The sequence below is a fragment of the Clupea harengus genome, chromosome 14, assembly GCF_900700415.2.
Source record: "Clupea harengus chromosome 14, Ch_v2.0.2, whole genome shotgun sequence".
NCBI lineage: Eukaryota > Metazoa > Chordata > Actinopteri > Clupeiformes > Clupeidae > Clupea > Clupea harengus.
The window spans coordinates 3,984,046-4,010,157 of NC_045165.1; the positions used below are offsets into that span (position 1 = coordinate 3,984,046).

At 43.8% G+C, this 26,112-nt stretch overlaps 2 protein-coding genes across 2 annotated transcripts in view; one reads left to right on the plus strand and one right to left on the minus strand.

Annotated features, from left to right (window-relative positions):
* Positions 1 to 7,036, minus strand: part of LOC105909814 (sushi domain-containing protein 6-like) — a 7,562-nt gene extending 526 nt beyond the window's left edge. Inside the window, exons 1-5 of the mRNA XM_031580691.2 lie at positions 6,755 to 7,036; positions 4,332 to 4,486; positions 2,798 to 2,992; positions 1,470 to 1,608; positions 421 to 833 (exon numbers count right to left, since the gene is read on the minus strand). Of these exons, the coding sequence (XP_031436551.1) occupies positions 421 to 833; positions 1,470 to 1,608; positions 2,798 to 2,992; positions 4,332 to 4,449 (865 nt within the window). The 5' untranslated portion in view covers positions 4,450 to 4,486; positions 6,755 to 7,036. The remainder of the gene's footprint in view (positions 1 to 420; positions 834 to 1,469; positions 1,609 to 2,797; positions 2,993 to 4,331; positions 4,487 to 6,754) is intronic.
* A 5,719-nt stretch (positions 7,037 to 12,755) lies between these two features.
* LOC105909799 (guanylate-binding protein 1-like) lies at positions 12,756 to 26,112 on the plus strand. The gene is made up of 16 exons (XM_031580744.2): positions 12,756 to 12,837; positions 14,248 to 14,315; positions 15,044 to 15,122; positions 15,524 to 15,646; positions 16,027 to 16,066; positions 18,904 to 19,089; positions 19,217 to 19,294; positions 19,418 to 19,467; positions 19,755 to 19,864; positions 20,019 to 20,203; positions 20,318 to 20,569; positions 21,451 to 21,731; positions 22,052 to 22,264; positions 22,595 to 22,697; positions 24,232 to 24,425; positions 25,144 to 26,112. Exons 1-16 carry the CDS (start codon positions 12,835 to 12,837, stop codon positions 25,327 to 25,329), a joined length of 2,151 nt encoding a protein of 716 aa, XP_031436604.1. The 5' UTR covers positions 12,756 to 12,834; the 3' UTR covers positions 25,330 to 26,112.

Here is a 26,112-nt window from a genome sequence, read left to right on the forward strand (position 1 = left end):
TCAAAACACATCAAACACTCATCAAACACTCATCAAACAGTCATCAGTCATAACTCATGAAACTTTCATCACTCATCAAAACACATCAAACACTCATCAAACACTCATCAAACAGTCATCAGTCATAACTCATGAAACTTTCATCACTCATCAAAACACATCAAACACTCATCAAACAGTCATCAGTCATAACTCATGCTGAAACTTTCATCACTCATCATAACTCATGAAACACATCAAACACTCGCCTCTCAAACTCACAGAATGAACATGATCGTATCGTTACTGCAAACGTGTATCCACAGACAGCAGGCAAATGCTCTCTCAAACGTCCTAAATGACCGCGCCTGGACCTGTGAACACTGATTAGATATTATACACCCAGTTCCAAATCAAAGTGAGGGTTGAGTGTGGCCATACCGTCAGCGAAGTCCAGCTCGGAGGCCTGTAGCAGCAGGCTGGGCTGCTCGCCGCGTCTGTGTGCGCCGCTGGGCCGCTCCCCTGCGGTGGCTCCTAGCACCGGTCCCCATGACGACAGCGAGGACGAGGAGGAGGAGGAGGAGGAGGGCGAGGAAGGGGACGGCACCCGGTGCACCACCGCCATCTCCGCATGCTGCGCCTGAGCCCACGTTTCTGGTTGGGGGGCGGGCGGGGGCTGCGCCGACAGCCTCGGGGTCGTCGTGCCAACAGCCGTCTGCTCCTCAGGGGGGGGCGGCACAGTGGGGGGGCCGCCGCCGCTACTCCCGGCAACCGCTTCCTCATAGGAGGGCAGCGGCACCTGCACCCCGTCCACCATGATGGACACAGGCTGGCCGCCCACCTCCTCATCACGCCTGGGGGTGCAGGAAGTGGTAGGGTCAGGACAGGAAGTGATGCGCGATACCATTACTACCTGCTCTTTGGCTAGCTGGCATCGAGAGAGTTAATGCCCTGGCGCCTGATGTGAGCAGTACACAGGAAATAAGGGCAAGGGTCAAAAGTGACCAAAAACATTACTGGGATTTATCCTCTAAACCAGAAGTACCCCACCTCCCCACACAACCACAAACACTCCAGATTGTTCTAAATCCCACACGATGGCTACACCTCCCCACACAACCACAAACACTCAAGATTGTTCTAAATCCCACACGATGGCTGCACCTCCCCACACAACCACAAACACTCCAGATTGTTCTAAATCCCACACGATGGCTGCACCTCCGCACACAACCACAAACACTCAGCTTGGTCTAAATCCCACACGATGGCTACACCTCCCCACACAACCACAAACACTCAAGATTGGTCTAAATCCCACACGATGGCTGCTATAATGCTCATGTATGCCCCAAGAGGAATACCTCATCCCACACGATGGCTTCTTTTTTCCCCCTAATATCCCATCTGAATACGGACGCTACAGGAGGTAGACTGTCCAGCAGCAGCCAGTGGATCCAGCTGACCCAGCGCTGACCCAGCGTACTCACCGGCCGTGGTGGAAGGACTTGAGTTTGGGCTGCAGCAGCACCGCCAGCACCACCAGGAGGAGGACGAGAGCCACGGAGCTGGCTGTGGTGGCCACCAGGGACAGGGTGTTCATGCCAAACACCGGCTCTGGATCCTTCTCTGCTCCGGGAGGAAGAGGAACCATCAGTGCACCATCAGGACCACACATCATCATCACAAGCTTCCTGACCAATCACATACCATCAGGACCACACGCTACATCATCACAGGCTTCCTGACCAATCACATACCACTTGCACAAACTGCTACTGCTATGTTCAATTGATCAGCGCAGACATTAAGACAGAATAGTTGCAGAATATATGGTCTTTCATTTTTCTACATCTAACCAGCACTAAGGTTAGATTATGTACACAAACGTGAGTAAAGTATCTGCCACAGGAGGGTACAGTCAGCAGGTGACTGATCCATGCTTCTTAAACAGACAATTCACAGAGGTCATAGGTCACGCATCAGGTGAGGTCATAGGTCACGCATCAGGTGAGGTCATAGGTCAGGCACACCAGTCTTTCTAAGTTGGTAAATGAACATTCCTGATTAGGGGTGGAGAGTCTCACAGGAAAACCGCATTTTGCAGAACCGGTTTTGCAGGACAGTGCCAGAAACTGTGATCATCCGTCACGTCATCAAGATGTTTCACTTTGTATACTGATAGCATCTTTTACAGGTAAGACTGGGTCAGAAATGCACACTGGAACAGATCTTTAAGGCGAGTTTAAGGCGACACACCAAACAGCTGTGAATAGTGCCTACACAGACCCTGTTGTTCCAGAGCCCTGCAGATAGAAATGCCTGCAGTCTGCCTCACACTGTGTCTCAAAAAACTTCCCAAAACGTCTGCCATTTTTCAACCTGGGCCCTATTTTTAGATCTTCTTCGGTCCAAATGTAGCTATTAAGCAGGCCTGTTACATCATGTTAGATCCCAAAACAAACTCTGTCTATGAGCTACCACCTCATGCATTATTTGTCGTTATTATTGTTTATCTGTTTGCCTACACTAGCATTATAAATACATAAAAACAGGGTGTCTGACAGCCTTTGAGCTCAAACACTGACACATTGCACTGCGCTACTCTGCTCTGAGTTGCTTGTGGCCAGTTAGGACATTGCTACTGACAGCAATGGAATCTATCTGATTTGGTTGTAGTCGCCTCGCCCGTGTGGCAGGTGGTCAGGGGCACGGTGTTGTAGTCCCTCGCTCGTGTGGCATATGGTCAGGGCACGGTGCCAGTCATCATGGCCGAGCCGCAGCGGTCCAGACTCCTGTCCGGGTCTGGCAGACTCACCTGGGGAGAGGAGGCAGCGGACCTGCGAGAGCGTGTCCCACTCGCCGTTGGTGCAGGTGAGATACTGGTAGTCTCCCTTCATGACGTAGCCCTCGTCGCAGAAGTACTCGATCACCGTGCCCTGGCTCAGCGTGCGACAGGGAGAGGGGTGGCAGGTGTACCCTCCATTCTCTGGCTCCAGTGGAGGCCTGCAGACTGAGGGAGGGACACACACACACACACACACACACACACACACACACACACACACACACACACACACACACACACACACACACACACACACACACACACACACACACACACACACACACACACACAGTGGATTACAACGACGAGTCATATCAGGTGAAACAACTACCATAAATCATCAAAAAACAGAGCGTAGTGTTCCTGATGTACCATGGCTACGTACATAAAGATAAGGAACAGTAGGTTAGTATGACACAGGGGTATCGTTTGATTGGAGCGGCCATAAAGACTTACAAGGGTATCGTTTGATTGGAGAGGCCATAAAGACTTACAAGGGTATCGTTTGATTGGAGCGGCCATAATGACTTACAAGCAGTGGCATCTGGCTGGCTTAAGTAGCCTGTAATCTACACCATGGAGAAACTGGCCACTGAGTCATGAAACAGATGGAGATGACTGAGAAAGAAAGACAGAGAGAGAGAGAGAGAGAGAGGGAGAGAGGAAGCAGGAGGGAGTGAGAGAGAGAGAGAAGAGTGGGTAGGAGATAAACAAAAAGAGAAGGAGACCAAGTGGAAAAGGGGTGAGAGAGACAGACAGTGAAGTGACAAAGAGAGGGAGGGAAAGAGAGACAAAGAGAGGGAGGGAAAAAGAGACAAAGAGAGGGAGGGAAAGAGAGACAAAGAGAGGGAGGGAAAGAGAGACAAAGAGAGGGGGGGGGGCGAGAGAGAAAAAGAGACAAAGAGAGGGGAGGAAAGAGAGGGGGGGAAAGAGAGAAAGAGACAAAGAGAGGGGGGGAAAGAGAGAAAGAGAGAAAGAGAGACAGAAACAGCGAGGCAGAGGAGAAGGGTGCCTCCCAACTCTGCACACAACAATAACCAAACCGAAAAATGAATTTGCAAACTATACTCAAGCTGACACATACTACGCCCACGCACACATCCACCTACACCCACACACACCTGTAGCCTGTGTTGTGGATGCTGAACGCGCACACACCCACACACACCTGTAGCCTGTGTTGTGGATGCTGAACGCGCACACACCCACACCCACCCCCACACACCCACCTGTAGCCTGTGTTGTGGATGCTGAACGCGCACACACCCACACACACCTGTAGCCTGTGTTGTGGATGCTGAACGCGCACACACCCACACCCACCCCCACACACCCACCTGTAGCCTGTGTTGTGGATGCTGAACGCGCACACACCCACCCCCACCCCCACCCACCTGTAGCCTGTGTTGTGGATGCTGAACGCGCACACACCTGTAGCCTGTGTTGTGGATGCTGAACGCGCACACAGCCACCCCCCTACACACACCCACACACACACACACACCTGTAGCCTGTGTTGTGGATGCTGAACTCAGGAGCAGCAGCAGAGGCAGGCTCAGCACTGATGCTGAGAGGGAGCCCAGGTAGCCTGTAAACTCTCGCCCGGGCGCTCCATGGCTCATCTTCTCTCTCCTCTCCAGACCCCAAAGTCCTCTTATCCTAGAAGAACACACACACACACAACCTCGTAACACACTCGAAGACCATGGCGTTTAACAACTTATCCTATAAGAACACACACAGACACACACAACCTCGTAACACACTCGAAGACCATGGCGTTTAACAAGAGGAAAAAAGGACAAAGAAGATTGTTCTTCTTAGAACCGTTTTTCATATGGTTCCATAAGGACCCTTTCAGCTATTCATTCAATGCCGGTTCTCAGGCCTGAAGAGTACTCCAGAGTCGGAATGATGTAGATCTTACATTTTTTAAGAACCTAACTGTGTCAATAACTCACTGCCTGAGACTGTGTCAATAACTCACTGCCTGAGACTGTGTCAATAACTAACTATGAGACTGTGTCAATAACTAACTATGAGACTGTGTCAATAACTAACAGCCTATGAGACTGTGTCAATAACTAACTATGAGACTGTGTCAATAACTAACTGCCTTAGAGTCTAAGGCAGTTAGTTATTGACACAGTCTCATAGGCTGTTAGTTATTGACACAGTCTCATAGGCTGTTAGTTATTGACACAGTCTCATAGGCTGTTAGTTATTGACACAGTCTCATAGTTAGTTATTGACACAGTCTCATAGGCTGTTAGTTATTGACACAGTCTCATAATTAGTTATTGACACATTCTCATAGGCTGTTAGTTATTGACACAGTCTCATAGTTAGTTATTGACACAGTCTCATAGGTTGTTAGTTATTGACAGTCTCATAGGCTGGTAGTTATTGACAGTCTCATAGTTATTTATTGACACAGTCTAAGGCTTAGTAACTAACTGATGAGACTGTGTCAATAACTAACTGACGGGTCTGCGAGTACTCTCTCTGTACGTCTCAGGGAAACAACTTCGCTCACACTCTGATAGACTTCCTCTGATATAGGCCTACAAGCATTTCCTCCTTGACTGTGTGGAAGTGGTGGGTGTATCACTTTGAACCACATACAGCTTCAAAAAGGAGAAGGACCACATATGTGGCGTCACAGATGCAGCCGGTGGTTTCGGATCAGGCCGCAGTGCAAGTCGACAGGGACTCTCATGACATTACATCACAAAAACACAATTGTTAAGGGGAAGAAGTGAAATGATCTTTCCATACCAGATTTAGGAGTAAAGATCACTAAAATTACTAATTTATTGGATTTTCCATAAATAGTAATGAAATACTATAGTTTCAAACTCTTGCCTTTACAGTGTCTTAAAGACACAGGAATAGATGACATTACCACCGGCTCTACAGCATTTTGGTCTTTGCAGTTCCTGGCAAAGGCTTGGCAGTGACACGAATACACCCATTTCAAGATCATCGCTTTAAATATGTAAAATGAAACCGAATAGTAATCTACGGAAGCTCCAAGTGAATATAGAATAAAGTAAGTTTGAGATAAACAGCAACATAAGCGTAAACTCCTATTAAAGAGCAATTCCTAAGCTTTGTCATCCGCCCTCACAGATTAGTTATGATACATAACAATACATCTAAAAGTGTCAAGTACTCTTGATAATATCGTTAGCATATTTATATTACTAATCTGAATGTAGGCCTACTAAAACGCTTAATATGGCTATGCTATGTTGCTTAGATGTAACTTTACGTTAACTAATATTATTAAAACAAGATAATGTTAGCTCACCTTCTAATTATGTTACGCATTATTAACGTTGAGTTCTAGGAGTAATGCAGATACACAATAATTATCCCTTAAGTAAACAAACGAAGGTATTTTAACTACGGTATGTAAATATTTAAAAAATGATTTCCTTATTGAACTCAGGGTCAGAATGTAGCCTTTGTTATGTCTATGGTTATGTTAGCGATGGCTAGCTACCGAGAAAGGAAATGGCTACTTAGATAGCCAGGTTACGTTTCGATTTTTAAACCGATCATCAGACAAGGCAGGAAGACATTGTGTAGACATAATCTACAACACATAGTGTTTACTAAATAATTAGACTAACAACTCTTGTTGGCCGTTGTTGTTAACTATAGATAGCTATCCGTCGTTAGCTTGTCGCACAAAGGAAACTGCTTCAGAACAACGTTAACGTTAGCTACCTAGCCGTTAACTCGCCAGCTGGAAAGCCAGGTTTGTTTACATTGGAGGCCCTTTCTTCCTGGCAGTAATACAAAAAAACCTTAGTATCTGGTTATTTCCGAAACCTAAAAGGAAATGTGTACATAGGAAAGTATGCTATGTATTAATGTTTCCTTGGTTTGCTTATCAAGATAATAAACAGACCAACGTACCACTGTGCGCTGCCAGCCGCCGACCTCTTCCTCGCGTCTTTACGCAGTCACGACAGCCAACAAATAACGAAAAAGGTAATTTCCCCTCACAGATCTCAAATGAATCTGTGGCGTTTAACCCCGGATTCTGGAGTCGACTGTCAGTAAATTACCAGCGCTACCTAACTGACATGATCTATTTGGCCTCTGGTCAGGGATTAAAGCCTGCTCCCTGATGGCAACTGTGTAGCTTCCGGGTATTCTGCTATTCTGATGCGGTGTCTACGCACCGAATGGCACCAAGGAGGCGTTGTTGGCCTATCCTACTGTACGTATGGCTGACGTTAAAGGAATCATGCACAGTTTAATTTACAACAGTTAATATTGTACTACTGGTGTGTGTCATTAATTAAAACCTGCGTCTGCGTCTAAAATGGAGACTACAACAATGGTCATGACTGCCTCCGTAACGCTAGAGCAAGTGTTCCTGAATTATTTGTATGTCCAGAAATAAAGATACTAAAAGGCAAACATCAACAGCCGGTGTGTCCAAAATGATGATGTCTTTGAAAATCATTTATATAATGTATTTATGCAATTGCCTATTTTACTCTGGTCTTCCACGCACATCATCCAGAGTAGCTCTTCAGTGATCTAAAGATTTGATGACATTAAATGACAATAACAAATGAACATCAGGTGGCATAAGCATGTACTCTTAATAATCAAATGCAATCTTTCATAAATGACCTACATAAATACAGGGCGCTCTTGGGTGTAAACTACTAGTAGGCTACTACTGCAAACTACTACTACTATTACTACTACCACCAACACCACCAGCACCACCACCAACAACAATAATAATAAAATGAAACAATAAAAAGTAGATTCCGTGCAATATACCAGGTTAAAGCTTCCAGACTTTAATTCTGATTTGCACTCCCACAGATGGTAAACAGTATGACATTATGAGATAGCCAAAAACAAGGTATTTTTAATAGAAAATAAGATGAGAAACATTTAAAGGTTTAAAAACACTTTTTCGTATTCTCCCAGTATTTCATATTCTCTAAATGTGGAGGTGCTTCTGGCTCGGTGGGTGCCTTAGGCCCTCTATAAATATTATCTCTGGTGCTCTCTAGGTCAGGTATGATAAAGACATAAGAAAAAGCAGCTATACCTGTACACCAGCTATAAAGGGATCACTTAGGTGCAAGGTCCATTTGCATGCAACAAAGAAACATTACTGGCCAGCTAATACGTTTGCTCAGAATCACCAAAGCAATAAAATAGGGATCAAGCTAGACTGTCCACTATAAACAATCAGTCAAATACCACTACTTCTGTGAAGAATTAGTTTTAGAGCAGTAATTTCTTTTATAAATATGTCTATATTTTTAATAGTTAGCTGCATGTGCAGATCTAGGTTATTGTGCAACTCTTTTCACTTTCAAAAAAAAAGAAAGAAAGAGGATACTTTAGGATAAAGTAACAAAGGGTAACAGAGGAATTGCTCAGCAAATGATCAGAAACTAAAAATATTCACCTTTTGTGTCTGTGGGGTTTGAGCAGAGGGACAGAAAGTCCCACCAAGCCAAGCTTGTGTTTTAACAACCTTTATTAATAGGTAATATCATTTTCATTACGTTTTCAACATAGCGAAGAGGAAGGCCAAACACAGCGGAGGCAACATTGGCCAAATAAAACTAGTGTAATTGAAGGTCATATAAAACTAGTGTAATTGAAGGTCATATAAAACTAGTGTAATTGAAGGTCATATAAAACTAGTGTAATTGAAGGTCAGTCCACGTGTGAGCCGCTTCCAGTGTTTTTCTCTGTACCGTCATCGGCCCACTAATTTGTAACTCTGTCACAACGCGACAGTTCATTTAAATTTCACAACAAACAATTGAAATGCAAGTATAATACAGTAAAAAAAAATGGGGACGGCTTCATAGGTGTGCAAATATCAAAAAATGAATTGACATTCTATAGAAAATGTCACAATAGAAAATTCAACCAATCCGTGATATTCATTTCAATTCTGCCATTGTTATACTTAACCACAACAAATGGCCTGATCCATGATCACTGCAAAATGAAAGCTGGATACTTGGTTACTGCAAGATGAAAACAAATACTTTATTCTTTAATTATAAAAGTATAAATTCCCTTTTCCACCTGTTTACCCAGAATGGGTTATTTGACCCTAACCTATAGTCTCCATACTGCCATACTGAGACCTGGGATCGTGGTTTTCAGGGGAAATAATCCGCACTGTGATCGTGGTGCGGAGTAAGAGCAGGAAGCTAGCTAACCCAGCCTCCCAGGAGTGAGGTCCTCAGCGAGAGAGCTTCAATGTGAATAGACCTAATGGAGTCAGGTGTCCAGTGATTGAGGAATCGGAACAGTCCTACTACACCCCTGATCATGGTGTGAGACTTAAGTGAAGATTTGGTGGCGCTTGCGTGAAGTTGTTGTGGTGAATTTTGAAGCTGAAAACCCCAGAGCAATTGCATTGCAGCACGGTATGTTTCCGTGCTTTATGTGACAGTTGGTGATGTGTGACACTGGTGATGTGTGACAGTTGGTGATGTGTGACATTTGGTGATGTGTGACAGTGGTGATGAGTGACAGTTGGTGATGTGTGACAGTTGGTGATGTGTGACAGTTGGTGATGTGTGACAGTGGTGATGTGTGACAGTGGTGATGTGTGAAAGTTGGTGATGTGTGAAAGTTGGTGATGTGTGACAGTGGTGATGAGTGACAGTTGGTGATGTGTGACAGTTGGTGATGTGTGACACTGGTGATGTGTGACAGTGGTGATGTGTGACAGTTGGTGATGTGTGACAGTTGGTGATGTGTCCCAGTTGGTGATGTGTGACAGTTGGTGATGTGTGACACTGGTGATGTGTGACAGTGGTGATGTGTGACAGTTGGTGATGTGTGACAGTGGTGATGTGTTACAGTTGGTGATGTGTGACAGTGGTGATGAGTGACAGTTGGTGATGTGTGACAGTTGGTGATGTGTGACACTGGTGATGTGTGACAGTGGTGATGTGTGACAGTTGGTGATGTGTGACAGTTGGTGATGTGTGGCACTGGTGATGTGTGACAGTTGGTGATGTGTGACACTGGTGATATGTGACAGTGGTGATGTGTGACAGTTGGTGATGTGTGACAGGCCTGCATACGTGGTTTATGAGTGATGGATCCTGCAAGCCTAAAACAGTAAGAAATGATACTACAAATGTCTGTACACACAGATTGGCAATGCTTAAGCAAACTCAGGCTTACAACCTGCTGGACGCAGCTGTTTTTCTCTTTGAACGAGTGGTGAAAATGCCATTTCTACAGTAGGTATTTTAAATGATTGCATTATGCTAGTACGCACAGTATTTTATTGTTCATTTATTTGGCTTATGTGTTTCATGCCTTTTTTGTTGCATCATAAACCGGTTGTACTATGATTTACTTCCTCAACTAATTTGAAAACAGTTACATTATGGGTTGGATTTTGTTCTGTTTTCGTGGGTTTTGTTGTCCCTGATAATTTGTAATATTTTTAGAACAAAAAAGGGACTTTCGTGATTAAACAACATTTACATTTCTTGAAGGAAATACCAGTGCCACAATAAAAGACTCTCTAATGGCAGAACATCACCACCAGGGGGCACCTCTTTGAAGAGAACAAATGTATGTGATGCTGATGGGATGCGATCTATGGCCTGATGGCATCAAACGGAGAAGAGAACAAATGTATGTGATGCTGATGGGATGCGATCTATGGCCTGATGGCATCAAACCGGGGTTGGTAGGGTTGAACACAACTCTGCTGAAAACAAAATTCAAAGCATGATCTCCACAAATCTGCCAAATGATATAACAAAAGAGAGGGTCAAACCCGGGCGTTGCCATGACACCTGAGGTCAGGGAGAGACAGTCACGTGTGCTGATGTGCGACAACCATCACTTGCCAGATGGGAACAAGAGTAGGACATTGAGAACCATCACGAACATCTACATGGATCATGAAGGGGCCCAGAGGCTATTTTGGACAAAGGCTCATGACACATACACATACACACACACACACACACACACACACACACACACACACACACACACACACACACACACACACACACACACACACATACACACACACATACATACACATACACACTCACCCACACACACACACGTACATTTATTTCACATTCACTTCACAAAAGGCAGTCGGTGAAGGCAGGCGGACTGTTGCTGGCTATTGTTACACCAGCATGGGAACCAAATGATGCCGCACACACACCTCACCTCACACACACACACACACACACACCTCCTCCCCTTACTATTGCAGCACAGACACCTCAGCCCCCTACTACTGCACACACACACACACCTCACCCCCTTACTACTGCACACACACACACACACACCTCACCCCCTTACTACTGCACACACACACACACACACACACACACACACCTCACCCCCTTACTACTGCTGCACACACACACACACACACCTCACCCCCTTACTACTGCACACACACACACACACACCTCACCCCCTTACTACTGCACACACACACACCTCACCCCCTTACTACTGCACACACACACACACACACACACACACACACACACACACACACACACACACACACACACACACACACACCCTTACTACTGCTGCACACACACACACACACACACCTCACCCCCTTACTACTGCTGCACACACACCTCACACACACACACACACACACACACACACACACACACACACTCTCACCCGACACACACACACACACACACACCTCACCCCCTTACTACTGCACACACACACACACACCTCACCCCCTTACTACTGCACACACACACCTCACCCCCTTACTGCTGCACACACACACACACACACACCTCACCCCCTTACTACTGCACACACACACACACACACACCTCACCCCCTTACTAATGCACACACACACACACCTCACCCCCTTACTACTGCACACACACACCTCACCCCCTTACTACTGCGACACACACACACCTCACCATTACTACTACTGCACACACACACACACACCTCACCCCCTTACTACTGCTGCACACACACCTCACCCCCTGCAAACCTGTGTTAAGGGTTAATAAAATAAATATATCGGATATCCTCAAAATAAACACATATTCTGGCAGGTGTCACCATCCTGCCCAGGATCTCCTGATCCTGGTTCATGTGTTCCCTTTGTCCTGCCATGACGGGTGTTTCATGTGTTCCCTTTGTCCTGCCATGACGGGTGTTTCATGTTTGTTGTTTTGCCCAGTGTTGTGTTTTTGTTCCTGGTGTTTGCTTGGCCATGTGCTCCTTTGTTTACTTCCTGTCCTCCATGTGCTTTCGTTGTCCCTTGTGCCTTTGTTCACGCCCCTCACGTTACTGCCTCGTGTGTCTCGTTGTTCCCTGCCCACCTGTGCCTTGTGTCCTTGTCTCGTCCTGTGTATTTAAACCCTTGTGTTTCCTCATTTAGTCCTGTGTATTTAAACCCTTGTGTCAATGTCTGTGTCTGTGTTGCCGTTGCCCCACCGGAAAAGGAGGGACAGAGGAGAGCAGCATTTAACAGAGCAAGCACAAAAACACACGAATCAAATTACTCCAAAACAAGACTATAATGCTTGTGAGTCAAGTTTATTCACACGGATATTCACGCTACTTTGCAGTGCCCCACCTGACCTGCCCCTAATGTAGAAATGCCACTGGTACTACTACAGCCTATTCTTCCATGTGTTTTCCCCAAGCATTTCTACTTCATGCTGTACTGAAGCCATCTACACATTTCTGCACTTCTTTTTGTCAAATGGTAGTTCCCCATTTAAAAGTAAGTAATGTAGAGCGCTGCATGGCATTTTGTAATCCCATGAAAAATACTTCCAATAGACTGTGTCCACTAGGGGGCAGGCTAAACTAATATGCCACGTGAAGCCAATTTTACTTTCACGTTTTGGTCACGAAAGCGAAACCACTCCCCACAAACAGTCCAGAACACGGCCGGGCTGTGCCTCGAATGGGAAAGTGCGAAGTTAACAACTGCAATGGTAAGGCTTGTTGAGATCCTTATTTGTTTTGTTTCTCATTACGAATTCGATGCATACATTCTGTTGTTTTCAATCAAGATTGTGACTTTGGTTTATGGACGGTGTCTAGTTCGGTTTGTTAGCACCTCATAAGCAGCTGCATAGAAGCTCAGTGGCCACATGAACCACCTAAAGCAGCGCTAGCCCTACGTGGGCTACGACCTTCGCAAATAAAGCTTTCTTTAGTTTCATTTTGAGTTGCCTGTTGCCTTGAAAAGCGCAGAACATTCTTTACACACCTCATTTATGTTGATCATTTATGTTTATGTAAACTACTTCGGTAAAGTTGGAAAGTTATTCACAGATTCGAAGTCCCCGGTCAATAAGCCATACGTGAATCTACCCGGTCAATAAGCTATAAGAGGATCTACAATCTAAGTTTCATTTTCAAAACCGGCTGTACTCCAAGCTGAACACCGTTCCGAAGTGCAACACCGAAAAGAGATACTACAAAATATCTAATAACTTCACTCTTAGACAGTGCAGTATCACCAAACATACTTCACACATCAGTGATCTCCTGTTGATTATACTAAAACACTTCGTTTGGGCAAAAAGCTTATGCATTGGGGGATTTATATATTTACATTTTTAAGTGGGAAAAATGTTCAATAACTTTACTGGAGTACAGTGTAGTCACCAAAATAACCGTCTTCTGGTGGTTCTGGAGTTGCTATATGTTCACGTCAACGATACACTGTGTAATACCCACCCCACTTAATGATTTACCTTGAGTTTTCTTTATGAGTGAGTTATCTCGGAACTTTTCTTTTGGATGCGCCCGTCTCAACTTTGTGCACGGTGCAGCGCTTGATTACTCTCCCCTCCTTCTGAGGGTGCAAGTCAAGTTCCACTCTGTTGCACAGCCTGTCTGATGTTTTGCTAGAACCACCTCTATTTTCAGGGCGAAAATACTCGGGCTTAGCTTTAAGCTATAGCCCCGAGTGATCAGACCTAACAATGCTCCTGGTTGTGCATGTGCTTGAAAGGTTCTCTCTCTCTTTTTCTTTCTCTTTCTCTTTCTCATTCTCTCTCTCTCTCTCTCTCTCTATATATATATATAAATTTATATATATTAGTTATTATTATCATTATTATGTCCTAGCATGTTGTCTGTACAAAGATGGGGCAAATCCAAGTAAAGGACATTTACTCATTCAGCACAGACATTTAATCCAAAGTGACTTCCAGCACAGTAGTGATCGGTTGGGTTACAGGAACTTTAGTTTAGCTAAAGGAACTCTAATTGAACTACAGAAACACGGTACCGTGGCTAACAGGCCCTTATTCCAGCTGCTTTGGGGAACCCATGAGCTTTAGGGTCACATGATGTCAGGTCTGCACTGATGATGGCCTTTGTTTTGGGTGCAGAGTTGGCAGAAGAACACAACGCTGTGTGGGAGAGTCTCCAAGACAGGAGAGACCATCTACTCATGCAGGTCAGGAGGCAACATGGACGCAGGACTGTGCTCACGCACACACACACACACACACACACACGCTATACTTATGTGCATGAGGTCCCATATTTGTCCGTTATTGAACTTCATAGGTCGCTTGATAACTTAATGCCCTACATTCACCTTTATGATGAAATAGTGTGTGTACGTGTGTAGGGGTGGGAAAAAAAATCGATTCTTCGATTTCTCTCGATTCTCTCTAGAACGATTCTGTCTCGATTCAGAAAAGTTCATAATCGTTTTTTTTTTTTTTTTAACACATCCATTTTGTGTTGAAATGCAAGCTGCATCGATTATTGCATTGTTCATTGAAAGTCATAATTGTGACAAGGAAAAGCTTTTTCTCCAATAAAAAAATTGAGAAGGTAATTCATCTGTTGATTTTCTTTAATTATCAAACACAAAGTAGGAAGTGATTTGAGACTCTGAGTAGCAAACTCAAATGTTTTAAAAATCGGCATGCATCGATAATCGTTTTATCGGTTTAGAATTGATAATCGATAATCGGTTTTGAATCGATAATCGGTTTAGAATCGAATCGTTGACCACTGAATCGGAATCGAATCGTGAGGTGCCAAGAGATTCCCATCCCTATACGTGTGTGTGGTTCTAATAATTATATTGTGTGTGGTACTCCGGTATCCTGCTGTTCAACATTTCTTGTACCCAGTCGTGATCCCACCACCCGTGGCTGTGTGTTTTCACAGGGACTGTCGTTTGGACCCCGAGTGTGTGCTGTGTAAGGACTGTTTCCAGAACAGCACGCACAGAGGTCATGACTACAAGGTGTGTTTCCAGCGGATGATGCCTCGTAGTTCTGCTCTTCTTTAGCGCATGTTCTGTTTGGATAAACTTGGTTAACAGTGTGGGGAGATTTAGAGAATGTAAAAACATGTAAGAACATCACAGCGTGGGGAGATTTACAGAATTTAAAAACATGTAAGAACATCACAGTGTGGGGAGATTTAGAGAATGCTGCACCACCTCTAAAAGCATGTAAGAGCATCACAGTGTGGGGAGATTTAGAGAATGCTGCACGTCTGCCACCTGTTTACTGCACAAGAATGACTTAAATTTCACATTTACCAAATGTCTGTGCTTGTCGTTTGTGCCACAAAAAACTGACTGAAGTCAGCCTTGTTTTGTTTATTTACCAAATGTCTGTGCTTGCCCCCTCTCTGTCTCAGACACGCGTGTCGGGAGGTGGCACTGCCTGTAGCTGTGGGGATGTGGGGGGTTGGAGAGGCGCCCCCTACTGTTTCAAACACGCCCCTGACACCTCTGATCACACTGGCTGGGGGGAGAAGGAGGTGAGTTGGGCTTTTTCTGCTTGATGGAGTGTGTGTAGCTGTGGGGATGTGGGGGGATGGAGTAGCGCCCCCTAGCTGCTGGGGGGAGCAGGAGGTGAGCTGGGCTTTTTACGCTTGGTGGAGTGCCTTATGCTTCTGGCCACTGCCGTTGTCTCTTGCCTGTTTGGTAAACAGTTTAACTAATCAAATTAATGAGTCAATTAAACCTGCAGATGGGATAGCACTACATCAGACTGAACCTGAAATAAAATTAGCCAAGAGTAGTTGGAGGTTCCGTGTTCATTTTGAGTGTTTGAAATTATGTGTACAGGTGTTCCCTTTCAGTCAACTGCCTGATGAAGTAAAACAATAACTAATAACAAACACTCTCATCTGTACAGGACCCTCTACATAGACACTCCGAAACATCACTTAAAGGAGGTAAGCTGTAGTAAGGTTGTGTGGCAGAAGGGGAGGGGAAACAACAAGTGGTAAATGTGCATACATACACAGCATACATGTGGTAGATGTACATAATATATATATATATATACAAACATCATCTGGTATATACATGATGCATACAAAAACAGCTTAGTGGGTATACAGTGTGCTCATAGGGTTACTGTTACAAGGGTAAGTAGTAGGGGTGGGGGAAAAAAATAGATTTTTCGATTTCTCTCGATTCTCTCTAGAACGATTCTGTCTCGATTCAGAAAAGTTCATAATCGATTTTTTTAATAAAATAAAAAAATAAAAAATTAATATTATTATTTTTTTTAATTAATATTATTATTTTTTTTTTACACATTCATTTTGTGTTGAAATGCAAGCTGCATCGATTATTGCATTGTTCATTGAAAGTCGTAATTGTGACAAGGACACACTTTTTCTCTAATAAAAAAATAGATCTGTTGATTTTCTTTAATTATCAAACACAAAGTAGGAAGTGATTTGAGACTGAGTAGCAAACTCAAATGTTTTAAAAATCGAATCGTTGACCTCTGAATCGGAATCGAATCGAATCGTGAGGTGCCAAGAGATTCCCACCCCTAGTAAGTAGAGTAGCAACATAAAAACATGTCGGTGGTGGCAATTATATATATTGCATATAAATGCTAGTACAGAGTATGGGGTAGAATAAGTGTACGGCAGTACAGCGGTGATCGGTGCATGTGGGCTGAGGGTTTCTACAAGTAGATCGGGTGGAGAGACTACAGCAGCGTCCCACAGTGAAGATAGTCTAGACTGGGAGAGAAAGAAAGAGAGTGAGTGAGTTCAGTTCAGTTGTCAATATGCAGTGGTGGAGGAAGTACTGAAGTTTAGTACTTAAGTAAAAGTACAAGTACCCAGGAAAGTAAAAGTAAAAGTACTACATCAACAATCCTACTTAAGTAAAAGTAAAAAGTACTTACTTTTAAATGTACTTTAAGTATTAAAAGCAAAAGTACTCAATGGGTTGTCTCTCAATGTCTAGGCTGTGTCATTTTGATAAAGAAATAGCTACTGGTAATAAATGCCTCTACAGATGTCACTACTAGTAGTAATTATAAGCAACAACATTTGTTAATTGGAAAGGTTGGTGTACTTATTGTGCCCACCATCTGTAATACTGTTCACACTATATCTTACAATTCTGCGGATGACAAGTTATCTACCAGAGATTATTTGCAAAGTTAATACCAAATTAAGCCAAACCAATAAAGACACCATGTGATATCTTTACATCTTTTATTTAATTGTAAACGTGTAAAAAAGGGAAACATGGAACATGAAAAACAAATGTAATTGTAAAACTGGACAGAACAAGGCACGCTGGCTTGACATAGCTAACCTACCAGCTTTATCTTACCACTACGTTAAATATATAATGAAGATACAATCATGTTTTTTGATGCTATTGCTGTATGTCAACATGCATTTCGCTAGATAACATTATAATATCAAGTCAGTAAACAAATGAAATACATACATCAATATTCAAAAGTCAGGGACATTAACTTAGCATAGCAATCACTCTGCTTACCTCGATATGCTACTTTAAATTTGAGGGCGAATTATTGAAGGCTAGCAACTCCTTTTTTTGAGGGAGACAGGAAACGCATTGAAACCTCCAGGAGTCATTCTTGGGGCCTTTGAACTCGAACATATCTTTTAAATAGTGCCAAGGGTGGCTCATATCAGAGGGCTCAGTTCAGGCCGACTCTGGATCCATGTTGAATAGGCAGTAGTCAGGCTGTCTGTTGAATGTTCAGGTATAACAGGCAAAGCTACCGCTAATGCTGCTGCCAAACGCGCACTCTGATATCATTGGATTTGATAGAGCCACCTGATTGGTTCAAACTTCCAAAACAGCAACGCAATCTATAGTTTTGTGTAGGCAACATTTTGGCGAAACTGTGTTCATAAAATGTAACGAGTAACAACACATATTGTAGAAATGTAGCCGAGTAAAAGTATAGATAATAGCTAAAAAATGTAATGGAGTAAAAGTAAAAAGTATGCACTAGTATTTTTACTTAAGTAAAGTACAGATACCTAAACATTTACTTAAGTACAGTAACAAAGTAAAAATACTTTGTTACATTCCACCACTGTCAATATGTGTAGATGAGGAGCAATGGGGATCATTTGGATCATGCTATAAGAGAAAGAAAAATGTTGTTAGTAGACATCAATTTGATAAATAGATAAGGAGATACATTTAGGTAAGTAATTAACAGTAGGTAATATGGCCACTTTATCAGTATCAATACAGGCATTAGCAATAGGATATAGAAGGATTAGAAGGATTTATTAGCATTTCATTTGGTTATGTTATGTAGTATGGATGTATGTATGGATTATAGTTAGGATGGCAGAGATGGCAGGATACACAGCATACACAGCTGAATAGGTCAAAGGTCAAAGCCACTGTGCCATTGGTCTGCATCGTCATCTGTCACCGTTAGCATCCGTTAGCATCCGTTAGCATCCGTTACCACTTGTGCAGCATAAATGAAGCGTAATGAAGTCTCCAAGGTCAGTGTTGTGCAATAGGCATATCACTATGATCACTACAGATGATCTAAATATGCGTTTTTTGGGCTTCTGTGTCACAAATAATAATAAAATAATAATAATAATACATTTTATTTAATGGCACCTTTCATGACGCTCAAGGTCACCTTGCTGGATGCTTTTACTATGTGGGTCCAGTTTTTCTCACTCCTGTTTTTGTTGTTTATATTTTTTATGTGATTTGGGACTCGTCTGTGTGTGTGTGTGTGTGATTCCAGGTACTGTTGCCATGAAGGCCCCGGTGTGTCTGATTGATAATGGGACAGACGGGCGCTTGCGTGTCCAGCAGGGGGCACTGAAGATCCTGGAGCAGATCCAGCAGCCGGTGGTGGTGGTGGCTGTAGTGGGGCTCTACCGCACGGGGAAGTCCTACCTCATGAACCGGCTGGCTGGGGCACAAACAGGTTAAAGTGTTGCAGTTTTTTTTAAAAGACTGCCTAATGCTTCTTCAGAAACTATCAATGTACCTGGATCTTGTCGTGGTAGCTGTTACCGTAGTAATTGTTACCTTGGTGATTGTGACCCTCTCAGGCTTTGCTTTGGGCAGCACCATCGAGTCCAAGACCAAGGGCATCTGGATGTGGTGTGTGCCTCACCCCAATAAAGCAGGTGGGCATGCATCACTCACGCATACAAACACACACACACACACACACACACACAGACACAGACAATGTGCGTGTGTGTGTGTTTATCCATCCATTCACACTCTTATGTCCCTCCTTTCATCAGGTCACACCCTGGTGCTGCTGGACACAGAGGGGCTGGGAGACGTGGAGAAGGTGAGGGCTGTGTGATGCATAGTCTGGAGCAAATATGGAATTGTGTGTGTGTGTGTGTAAGTGTGTGTGTGTGTGTGTGTGTGTGTGTGTGTGTGTGTGTGTGTGTGTGGGTGTTGTGTTGATTAATCCCTGTCCATGCTATATTGTTTATATAAGGTTGGCAATGACATTCTGTGTCCTTCATACGTTACACTGTGTTCCTATAGCTCAATGCTGGTGTAGTTCTGTGTGTCAACCTAAACAAAGATCAAACATTATTCCCAACAATCCATTTCGGTGGTTTCCAGGGCGATGAGAAACACGACACCTGGATCTTCTGTCTGGCTCTTCTACTCAGCAGCACTCTGGTCTACAACAGCTTGGGCACCATTGACAACATCGCCCTGGAGAAACTGCAGTATCCTTTCACATACAGACAGACACACACACAAACACAGATACACACACAGAAAAATTAACTTCATGTTTGAATATTGTGCCAATGAGAAACAGAACGTCTGCAAAAAAATCTCTCGAGGAGATGCACCTTTCCTGAACAGCTCCCCCTAAAGGTTTGTGGCTGAACTGACGGAGCACATCAAGGTGAAGTCCAGTGGGCATGACCGGAAGACAGAGCTGATGCTGGTCTTCCCCTCCTTCGTGTGGACGGTCAGAGACTTCTCTCTGGAGCTGGAGCTGAAGGGCAAACCCATCACTGCCGATGAGTACCTGGAGAACGCCCTGAAGCTGAAACCAGGTGAGAGACACACACACACACACACAAACACACATGCACGTGCTAAGACAAACACACACACTGCCCTGTCACCTCTCCTCATCATTAATGAGAATTGGTTGATTGTGTCTCTAGTCGAAACAGGCTCCTCCCCTGAAGTTAAAAAGCACAATAAGTTGCGGCAGAACCTGAGGGACTTCTTTGCTGTGCGGCGCTGCTTCGTGATGGAACGTCCAGCCAACAAAAAAGACATGAAACGCATGGAGCAGCTGAGGGACTCTGACCTGGAGTCCAGCTTTGTGCAGCAGGCAAAGGCGTTCTGCAGCTACATCCACCACAGCGCCCAGGTCAAGGCCATGAGAGGAGGCCGGGGGCTGAACGGCAGGAGTGAGTAGCACCTGTCACTACCTGATACCTGATTCCAGCAGCCTTTGGGCTCAAAGGCAGAATTTGAGAGCTTCATTCCTGATTGTCCATATACCACATGTGACGTACACCTTAATGTACAAAACATAGAGGGAAGGCCACGCAGAATTTATAATAATAATATAAGTTATTTATTTAATAATACAAGATTTAGGTTTATATAATAATTATAGCAAACGTGTGGTGAAAGTCAGGGTTGTGAATAGAAACCAAAAGTGTATTGTACAGTCAGTACCAGCGATAACCAACTGAAGGGAAGACCAAAGCTCTCCTGTCTGCTGGCTGATCAGGGCTCTTGTAGCCCAGCCAATCAACCACACCTGGTTCCAATTACCTGTTGTAGACAGAGACAGAACAGGCATGCAAAATATCATGGGGCGGGGCCTAGACCCGCCAGGGTCGTAACAGTGGAGTTAATGGAGTTAATGGAGAAAGAGCTGTCACAAGGGACCAGTAGTCAGTAAAGATGCTGGTATGGTCTAAAAAACAGTGGAAGGAAGAGATGCTGGTCTGGGCAAAAGACCAGTAGACAGTATGTAATTGATAAATGTTCTAGTGGATGTATTTCGCTGGTCTGTAATGGCATCTCTGTTGACCTGCTGGTCTGTAATGGCATCTCTGTTGACCTGCTGATCTGTAATGTCAACTCTGTTGTCCTGCTGGTCTGTAATGTCATCTCTGTTGACCTGCTGGTCTGTAATGTCATCTCTGTTGACCTGCTGGTCTGTAATGTCATCTCTGTTGACCTGCTGGTCTGTAATGTCATCTCTGTTGACCTGCTGGTCTGTAATGTCATCTCTGTTGCCCTAATGGTCTGTAATGGCATCTCTGTTGTCCTGCAGTGCTGGGCAACTTGGCAGAGACGTATGTGGAGGCGATCCGCAGTGGGAAGGTGCCGTGTCTGGAGAGCGCTGTGGAGTCGCTGGCGGCGATACAGAACGGCCGGGCCATCACAGAGGCTCTGAAGTTCTACCGGGCGGAGATGGAGCGCAAAGTGAAGTTCCCCACAGAGACTCAGGAGGCGCTGTCTATGATTCACACTGCTGCAGAGAAACTGGCCATCAGCATTTTCATCAATGAATCATTCAATGACCAGGACCACAAACACCAGCAGCAGCTTGTGGTACCATCAGTTTCAGATATACACACACACATACACACACACACACACACACACACACACACACACACACACACACATCTCACTCAACAAACTCAGGCAGAGCATGCTACAGCAGTTGTTGGACAAACCTCTGGGAAGGTTTTGTCAAAAGTTAAATGTTTTGTATTCTGACATAGAAAGAGTAGATAAAAAGATTATTGGCATGCATCTTGTCAAGGTCAAATAAACAGCGTATGCTGTTTGGATCTGAAAAATATCTTAATTAGGAATTTTATTAATGACTTTAATGCCCTGGTACATTCTTGTCCCTCTTTCCACAGACAGACATGGCGAAAGAGTATGGGGAGTTGTGTAAGAAGAATGTAAAAGTGTCTCGTAAAGGGTGCTGGTTAGTCATCTCCCAGGCGTTTGCCTCTCTGGATAAAGCTCTGACCAACGGCTCCTACATGAGGTCTGGGGGCTATGAAGACTTCCGCTCTGCACTCAACAGAGGAGCTCAACTCTACAGATCAGAAAAACGCAAGGGAGTCATGGTGAGTTCGACTGAGTGTGTTTGTGCGTGTGTGTTGCAAGAAACTAACTGAGCTCTACAGATTATCATAGCAACAAAGGAATCATGGTTATTACAAGTTTTATTATGTATCTCTGTGTGTATTCGTGTGTGTGTGTGTGTGTGTGTGTGTGTGTGTGTGTATGTAAAGTAGGTAGGTAGTCTTGCTGTTTGGCGTAGGAGATGTTTCTTGTACCCATGAGTCACTAAGCTGTATTCAACCTCTGAGAAATGTTTTAATCCTTTCTGTTCAGAATATGATTGGTGGATTCAAATAAATAATTTAAATGTATATGTGTGTGTGTGTTGTCAGAGTGAGGAGGTTCTGACAGAGTATCTGGAGGAGAAGAACGTAGTTGGGAAGAGCATCCGTGCTGCTGACCGCTCTCTAACTGAAGCCCAAAAGAAGATGGAAGGTGAGGGGGACGTTTTAAACAGACAGGATTTAAAACATTTTTAAATGTTTTACAGTGAAAGACTCGATTTGATCCTAAATAGTCTGATCTGCCAATTTTGTCCGGTTCTAATTTCCTTTCTTTCTAAGAGCTAGAATTGAAAGCATACACAAACATGTTTTTTTACTCAGCTGTACGTATCCTCCCCCCTGGAGGTGCTCATTAGACGAGTGCAGCATATGGGGGGTAACATTTGCCCTTTAAGTAAGTGGGAGCAGAACCAGCAGTCACTCTGTAAGCAAGCATAAGTGACTTGAACTTAATGCGAGCAGCTACAGGCAGCCAGTGGAGCTCAATAAGTAGCAGGGTGACGTGTGCCCTGTTCGGTTGGTTGAACACCAGATGCACCGCCGCTGTCTGGACCACCAGGGTTTGTACCAGCAGCTGGGTGGCATACTGGGTTAGGTACGGCCTGATTTTGCGAATGTTGAATAGCGTGAAGCGGCATGAACTGAAAACCGAGGCAATGTGGTCTGTGAATGTTAGTTGGTCATCCATAATGACACCTACGTAGATGTCTTGCTGCTTTGGAAGGAGCAAGATATAAGGAGTCAATTTTGATAGTACATTTTGATGAGTACATGGCAAAGAGAAGTGGTCCCAACACCGAGCCTTGGGGCACCCCTGTGCTGAGGTGGTGAGGTAAAGACAGCTGACCATGCCATGTCCTCATTTAATATAACATCCTAAAACTTGAACTGTTAGAGAAAAATTAGGGAGCTGGCTACTCACGGTAAGACCCAAGCTTGTGTTGGTCCTGAAAGTGTGACTGTCTGAGCTGCGGTAAGCTGGTTCTCTTGCGGCCTTTCAGTGGTCATGGAACGTCACTACATACACGACCGATATAGCATCAAGGTCACGTCACCTACATACACCACAGGGTAAGTTACACGCAGGTCTTTGCTGGATGAATTATAGCTTAAACTCCTAGACCGATAGTTCTACATATTGTGATTGGTCAGGCTTTTTGTATCCCTGTGTTCGTTTTAGTGTTCAGTCAACCTGTTGATATTTTTGCTGTTCTTGACCCAAGCTTGTTTTCTGGATCTGTTAAATTGTGCCCTTTGGAAACTTCTGCCTGGATCTCCTGCCCTTTTGTTATTGTTGGTGAATCTCATTTAAGGCATATGACTGGTATTAAAGGCAGCATTAACACTTACGTACATGCTGTGTTATTTTGCCTCACAACATCCTGGAAGACATCATATCCTAGCATAAGTTGCCAGGAAAGTTAAGGACAAAACAGCCCTATGATACAATTAACAGTAATTCCCATCACATGATTAGAAGCTGTGACTGATATTATTACGATATTATTATTATAAATATTATGAGAACCGTCATAATAATATCTATGGATTTTACTAAATGGTTCAAGGTGTTCAGGAGATACCTACCAGCCTTGTATGTGAATGGATTTAGCCAACTGAAGTCACATATTTCTCTCTCTCTCTCTCTCTCTCTCTCTCTCTCTCTCTCTGTCTCTCTCTCTTAGAGGACAAGGTAAGGCGGGAGGAAGCCGAGCAGCAGCAGAAACTTCTGGTACAGCGTACCAACCTCCAGCAGCAAGCCATTCGTGACCTGGAGAGAAGCAATAAGGAGAATATCAGGCAGTTGGAGGTGAAGATGGAGGGGGAAAGAGTGAGAGCCCAGACAGAGCTGGAGCGGGTTGTAACCGCTAAACTCAAGGTAGGTCTGAGGGAATGCTAATCATAGCTACATTGAAGGTAACTGGGAACCAGATTTGAGGGAATGCTAACAGCTAAACTGAAGATAACTCAAACAAAAGGGCAGGTCTGAGGAAATGCTAATAGTAGCTACATTGAAGGTAACGCATCCATGGTAACAGATTTGGGCTAAACTCAAGGTAACTGAGCCAAATGAGCTCAGTTAATGATGACGTCTAAAACATTTATCCAAAGAACACACCTGAGAAAATGCTTCCATGATTCCTATTGGAGGTGTGTTGTGTATAGTATTGTATGTTTTTAAGGCACAGTGTGTAGTTTTTAGTGGCATTTATTTGTAGAAATGGAATAAAGTATTCTTAATTATGTTTTAAATGGTGCGCAATTATCTGTAACTACGAATTGTTGTGTTTTGTTAGCTTAGAATGAGCCCTTGGTATTTACATAGGGAGTGGTTCCAGTTCTACGGAGTACACAGTAGCCCAGAATGGGCAAACCAAAACACTGGCTCGAGATGGGGCTTTTTGTGTTTTTATAGCATTTGATGGCCACTGTAAGACTTGCCCACTCTTGTAGAGGGAAGGCTATTTAGCTTGTTGCAATTCAGCAAACTAAACACTAGATGCCATTTAAGTGTGTGGTGTTTGAGATCAGTGTGTTATGTTTAGAGACGTGTGTTTGGTTTGATACGTTTTTCCATCTTGTGTGTGTTGTTTCAGGAGCAGCGGGAGCTACTGGAGTGTGGCTATAAGAGGCGTGCTCAGGACATGGAGGAGGACATCAGAAAGCTACAGACAGATCAGAAGAAAGCGCAGGAGAAGAAGGAGAGCCCGTCCTTCTGGGGAAAGGTGGGCTCTGGCCTGGCGACAGCGGGAAGAACAGTCTCTGGCTGGTTTGGCTTCTAGCACTGGGCCAGAGGAAAGGTGGTCCTGGCTGGAGAAGATGATCTTGATTGTAGGGAAATGCAGGTAGTAAAACATGCATAACCAGAGATGAATTAGATGGGTAAAGATGCATAACCAGAGATGAATTAGATGGGTAAAGATGCATAACCAGAGATTAATTAGATGGGTAAAAATGCATATCCAGAGATGAATTAGATGGGTAAAGGCTCATAACCAGAGATGAACTAGATGGGTAAAGAGCGTTTTCTTGCCCAGCCTGCAGTGATTACTGAGGGATTACAAATGTAAAGGCTCTTGTATGCAGGGCCATATTACCCATAATTCAAACTTTACCTCTTATACACTCCTATATAGTATTGTAATATGTTTTTGACATTTAGTATTTAATTTCCCATACCTCTTACCTCTTTCTGATTGTTGAAGTTGTATTATTTATTCTTATTCCACACGTTTACTTGCAACAACTAAAGTCAAACTAATCATGTAGTCCATAGCCACTAGCTAGTTAGCTCATGTTAGCAGACATTAGCCATGTTGAATGTGAGTTCACTGAAAGTCCTCACAAAAACAAATATTTCCACTGGACACATACATTGACTATTATCAGTGTTAAATTTTACATCATGAAATAATGCCACCCTCCGTTATTAATATGGGTGTTATAAATATTTTTATTTTAATGTAGACATCATTGGTTGATTACATATCTCTTATATCTAAATACCAGTTACACACTATGAATTGTGCCTGAACTGTAAAAATGATTTAAAAATAAACTTTGCT

What these genes read in the sequence shown, in the direction of transcription:
- LOC105909799 (XM_031580744.2), top strand. An exon ending in ACAGAGGTCATGACTACAAG is followed by an intron (nt 15,123 to 15,523) that starts GTGTGTTTCCAG and finishes TCTCTGTCTCAG; the next exon opens with ACACGCGTGTCGGGAGGTGG. An exon ending in AACACCAGCAGCAGCTTGTG is followed by an intron (nt 21,732 to 22,051) that starts GTACCATCAGTT and finishes CTCTTTCCACAG; the next exon opens with ACAGACATGGCGAAAGAGTA.